General features: G+C 40.5%; 1 protein-coding gene across 3 annotated transcripts in view; it reads left to right on the top strand.

The window, feature by feature from the left end:
* The window catches only part of SHROOM2 (shroom family member 2), a 67,542-nt gene that overhangs the window by 906 nt on the left and 60,636 nt on the right, over positions 1-6,000 (top strand). For all 3 annotated transcript variants that reach the window (XM_019529346.1, XM_019529345.1, XM_019529347.1), the window contains exon 2: positions 2,232-2,363. In XM_019529346.1, coding sequence (XP_019384891.1) covers positions 2,232-2,363 — 132 coding nt within the window. The remainder of the gene's footprint in view (positions 1-2,231; positions 2,364-6,000) is intronic.

The raw sequence follows: 6,000 nt of genomic DNA, 5'->3' as shown, positions 1-6,000 counted from the left end.
GTTCACAAGACCCCAGACAGGTGATCATCCAACCTCCTCTTGAATTTGCCCAAGGTAGGGGCGAGGACCACTTCCCTGGGAAGTTGGTTCCAGATTTTGGCCACCCTAACTGTAAAATATTGCCTTCTGATCTCTAACCTAAACCTATTCTCCATCAGCTTATTACCATTGATCTTTGTCACCCCAGGTGGTGCTGGGGAGAAAAGCGCTTTACCTATTTGCTGTTGATCTCCCCTGATGAGTTTGTAGGCAGTTTTAGTCTGGATTGTTTTACAATTCAGTAACTAGTTAGTGATCCAGTCAAATGAAAGTGAAAATGAATGACAAAGGTGTCTGTGTGTACCAGATTGGTAATTGTGAGTTCTGAACTCTCGACTCAGCACTGCCATTGTCTTTGTGAGCTTGAACTGGTTACTTAACCATGCTGGGTAAAATTTTCAGCAGTATAGAAGTAATGTAGGAGCCTGATTCCTGTTTTCGTGAGAGTGAGTAAGACATGGTTAACCAGTTAATCTCTTCTTTAAGTTGTTACCTGGCCACATGTTCATGCACTTACTGGCATAATAAAACAAGGAACAAGCCACAAAGTTTATTACACCAAAAATGTGCAATAACTTTGTGGCTGGTTGGTATCGTGCCATTAATTGAACGTGTGGCCAAGTTGGGGCTCCCAGGTGCATGAGTACACCACGCACCCTGGTGGATGGGAGCCATCAGCTGATCACCCAGCCATAGTGGTGCGGAGTACAGTTCTGCAGTTGGGAGTCCCGTTAGCTGATGGCTCCCAGCCACAGGGGTACATGGTGTACCCCCAGAGCTGGGATCCCCAATCAGCTGACAGGGCTTCCAGTCACGGGAGCTTGCTGCTAGCCAGTGCAGAGGGAGCTTGCGATCATGATCCCCCTGCATTAAGGCGTAATGGAATCTGGAGCTCAGTCCCACAGTCACATCTGCCATGCATGTGTGGCATGGTAGCTAGCACAATTACAGGGATTGTGCATCAGATTCCATCATGCCTTTTACATCTGCCGGGGCCTTAGGACTAGACCCTATTCTGCCTTTTTTAAGTCCCTTAAAATTCTATTAAAAGTATCCACTTTTGTAACATGCTGTCATCTATAACTAAGATGCAGGAAAAAGACAGCGATAAGAAGTATTAAGTTTTTCTGGGCTCACGCAGCTTGGAATAGGATTGTCCTTAGACATCTAATAGGTGGGAAAGGGTCTGGCCCTTTGTCTTTGAAGTACCTAAATCACTTTTGGACAAGAGACTTGAATATTTTACAGAAGCAATAATTAATGTTGACAGAGTCCTTGAATGGAAGTGCAAATTATTCATTTTTAAGCTAGGATAGGGTGGAAGCACTGAAATCAATTCCAGAGAACGATGATTCTGTAAGACAAAATCTAGAAACTTACACTTTGTATTTGTAAGGAGATGTCTCTTGAATTCCTTAGAAGAAAAAAATATACTTGAAGATCTAAGGGTGGACACACAAAGCAGTATTTAAGTGATGTTATAAATTATCACTTGAATATGAAAAGTGATTCAGACTAGTGATTCTGGTGGAACTGTCAAAGCACACCTACCATTTCCTATTACATTATTTGGGAACTCTCTGTCTTCAGCAGATTTGAAAAGAAGATGATATTCTTTCAGTGCCTAATTCAGGCGCACAAATTCAACCCTTAATTTCTTTTAGGTGTGCCATGCAGTAAGACCACTATGGCAGAGTTGCATTGGTGTTAAGTCCTGCTTCTCTAACCTTGCCAATTTGGAATCATAAAAATATTTGTGGTTTTATCCCTACTTCAGCCTTTAACCCATTTTCTCCCCACCTCCCCTGTTCCACCTGTGTACCTACATAAAACCTTACAAAAACCTTATTGAATAGCTTCTGTGTTGTAAAAGAAGTCACAAACCTCACCAGTCCTTTGAATGGTTAAATTCAAGGTGCTTAAAATTTATATTTACCTGCCCTAAAATAAACCCACAAATCCCTGTTACAGTATTAATGTTCTATTGTCTGTGTCTCAAGTGTTTTAAAAGAAAGCTGGCATCTTTTCAAAACCGGCATGTAGAACATTGCATAGCATGTAGTGTAGTTTAAGTTTCTTTTGCATCTGTGCTGCTCGTCCAAAGTTAATTTGATTAGTAGACGTTTTTCACTTCATGCCACCTTATTAAGAGATCTGCATTAAAAGTATGTGCTCTACCTTTCTCATTTCAGAAGAAATGATCTAGCCTGCAGGCCTCACTCTTGGCACGCAACCAAATTCACAGAGAGTCAGCCTGAGACAGCCACGTCACAGCTCTCCTCAACCAATCTCTGCACTTCATGGCACTCCCGGTATCATGCTAGGTGAGTTTCTGTTTAAGTTACATGCACCAAGCTCCAACGGTAAGAAAATAATAATGTGGCTCACATTCATGTTTTTAACCCATAAATATGGAATTATGCTTTTCTTGTTTTTTGTTATCATTCTTAAAATATAGAGGTGTATACTGAGAACTTCAGGATGGGTGAAGGCTGGTAAATATAGTTCAGAAATATTTTGGTATATGTATGTGTGTAAATAAAGATAAGAATAATGGTTTTGAATGCAGTTTTCTTCTTGCATTTCCTTTCAACTTTGGTATCTTAAGTTTTTTTCTATCTACAGAAGGAAGGGGTGTATTAAATGCACTAACTTCCTATGGTATTTCTTGAAAGCATTATTCCTTGAAAAGCAATATTAATTATCCCTAAGAGGGCTGACTGCATTTTCCCCTTAGACATTAAGATATTGTCCGTTTCATTAGTGAAATTACTTTCTGTAACCTGATCATCACAACAGTACATGTTAGTGCTTGGCCTTTTATGAACTGCTACAGACAGTTCTCGTCTCCCTCGTTATTTAAAACATTTATTTATTAGTCTCTTCCCGCACTATGGAAGGAAGACTAAGATATTTGGAGTTTGGGTTATGTAGCACTTTATTCTTCATTTGATATAGTATATTAGGATCTGATTAGAGGCTCTTATCTCCTGCTTATAAATTAATTCTATAGCATTTTCATGGAATTTATTGCTGTTTTTCTCCAATTTAACTCCCATTTGGGACACAGTTAAGCTTGGGGAAATCACTCTGGAATACAGTCCTAATTTACAAAATCTTTCTATACATTCTTCAGCATAGCTTCCTTTTGTTAATATTTCATATCAAAAAAGCCTTTGAATTATTTAGTTTTATGAAACTTTAATAATTTGCTCTTTTTAGGAATTCCCTGCTATTTTTAAATAATTTGGACAGTCCTTAAACAGTAATATTGTATTAATTTTATAAAAGAAAAAAAATCCCCTCATTTTGATCTCCCTGCTCTGTCTTCCCTTTGTAACATGTTACTGCCAAAAGAGTATTTGCATATTGTATTTCCCTACCTCTTGATAACTCTTCCTCTCAGTTTATGTAGAATTGTGCCATGTACTTTAATAACACATAAACAGTCTGAATTCTGTTTACATTGCTGAAGATAGGAACACACCACAGAGAGAAGTCCAGTAACAGCTTTAACTTAAGAATTTTAATTCTCATTTATTATATTAGTTTTATATCATGCTATTTTAGAAATCATTGCTGTATCTTTCAGCTCAAATATTACCTTGGTTTGTGCTTTCTGTGTTTCTCTGGTAGCCATTCAAGTATAATTTAGAGATCCCAGGACATATTTCTCTACTCTGAGAACATTTAGAACATGATCTGGAGACCTTCTGATGAGAGCTGGCTGAAACTCAGGATTTCCGAAATTTGATTTAGATCTGATTTGGAATAGAATCCCGTTTGTTTTTCCACTCTTCCCAATTGGAAAGTAAAATAATTTTTTTTTTTTTTTTTTTAAATACCAAGGCATAGTGTATCAAAACAAAATAATGCTCCCTGGGACCCCAGTGCTTTGACTGACATTTACAGCAATGAAAATGGCAAAAATGCTAGCATTTGGGGCTCCCAGGTAGCCCCATAATGTGAACTACCCCAGACTTTCACTCTCTTGGAAAGTTGATTCCACCAGAATCATTGGTCTAAATTTTTGAGTTTGCAGAAGGCATTCCTCAAATCCTCTGGACCCTATCTTGAGCTGAGCAGTCACAGACTTGGCAAGCTGGAAGTACTGAGGTGGGCTTTCAGTAACTACAGCTCTGAGATAGCCCTCTCACAGGCCAGAGACTATAGGGCAGCAATTCAACCAGAGTGCTACAGCACCATGGGGTGGTTTGAGATCTTTTCAAGGGTGTTTCACAGCGCTAGCACAGGTAGGTATACAAATATGTTTTGCAAGATAATCCGAGTGATTTCAAATAGGACTCTATAGTGTCAGAATATTCTGCCCTGTTGCGGTTTTTCCAAGCTGTATGCAACAGACGAATTGCTCTATTATTTTTTTCTGTAATCAAAAAATGAGTGAAAACTAAGAGTTGGCATTTTCTGAAAGGGGCCTTAACCGTAAAATGGTTGAGAACCACTGCCCTAGATTGCAAGAGCTGCATTAGGATCTTCAGAACTTCTGGATTCCATGGCTGGGAGCCTTGAGAGCCCACTTGGAATGATGGGGTGTTTTTACATGTGCTTCAGGGTTGGGGGGCACTTTGATTAGAGCAGCTCTTAGGAACTGCTTTAATTAACCGCCCACAGCATCTTGTGTATTCAGTGTCCCTTGCATGAAAATGGCAGGGAGAGCAATGTAAAGCTCATTCAATGAGCTTTCATTAAAGTGCCCCCACCACCATTTTGAAGCACAGGGATGCAGAATATGCATGAGGCTGAGGCTGCTGGAGTGTGCTGTTTAGCATGCTCCATTAGACTCAATTCATGAAGTCTGCTTTGACGTGTGCTAATTAGCACTCTTTGGAGCAGGCATTGGATATGTTTATAGGTGCCCATGACTTTTAGGTTCTCAGATCCATAAAAGCATCTTCCCATCCCCCAGCCCCAACATCACCCAAGCCAAAGACCCTGAAAGCACAGGCTTCTCAAGAGACTGCCAAGAATCCAGGCAGAAACTACAGAAGCCTGCCTGTGATTTTGGAGTCAGTGAACATGCGCTAATCTGGAACACTTCTATGAAACTTCTTGGTGTTGATATATCAGCATTTTCCTACTCACCTTTGTTTTGGCAAGGTTAGGGAATCCACTCAATGTTACTGTTTACCACTAGCAGTTCCAGTTTGGATCCAGATTCGAATTAGCACAAAGAATGCCAGTCTCTTGATTCTGATCAGAGCCAAGCACATCGATAAAATTTAGCAGCCAGGCCCAGTGTCCTGGCCTATGCTTTCTATCAGTAAAGAGAATTCTAATGCCCAAGATATTCTTTGTGGCCATGTACAGATATTCAGTTGCTGCTCACCCAATAGAAGCAACTAGTGTACAGGTATTCAAGATTTTACTCCTAGAGCAAAAATAGAGGAAAAAACCCTTAGAACAACCAGCATTAAATCAGGCATGGGAAAGTAGATTTCCATACATATTTTCTTCTGAGAAGCTGTAGAACAGTCCTCTGGCAGTACTTTGCCCGATCCCTCCCTTCTCCCCCTCCCCTCTCCCTGACAAGTCCAGAGAGTCAGTCCAGAGAGCACTTGGGTTGAGCAGTGCTCCAGCTGAGCAGGGAGCCTCTTCCCAATCCCCTCATTACATTTCAGGGAGACAGTCTGGGTCAGCCAGTTAGGGCTGCCCTGTGCACTACTCTCACTTTGTTGGTAGGCAGACTGGGAGCCCATGTTGCAGGCTGAGATGTGTGCCCAGGGGGTGGCCCTGGATGCATAGTGGGTCAGCATTTAAATGTCTGTTCAGGGGTCTCTGGGTAAGTTTTTTAACCAGGAAAACAAACCCAGAATAATTTTCCCAGGTCATTTGAACATGTGTATACAGCCTGTGTGAGCACTGTGTTTTGCTTTCTTTACTATTATCAAAATTATTTTAATTCCTTAATGAATACATGGAATACCATATATGTGTGTGTGT

This window comes from Crocodylus porosus, unplaced genomic scaffold, assembly GCF_001723895.1.
Source record: "Crocodylus porosus isolate Cpor-Errol unplaced genomic scaffold, CroPor_comp1, whole genome shotgun sequence".
Lineage (NCBI taxonomy): Eukaryota > Metazoa > Chordata > Crocodylia > Crocodylidae > Crocodylus > Crocodylus porosus.
The sequence above is the reverse complement of the archived record's forward strand: the minus strand, read 5'-3'. Positions and strand labels throughout refer to the sequence as shown.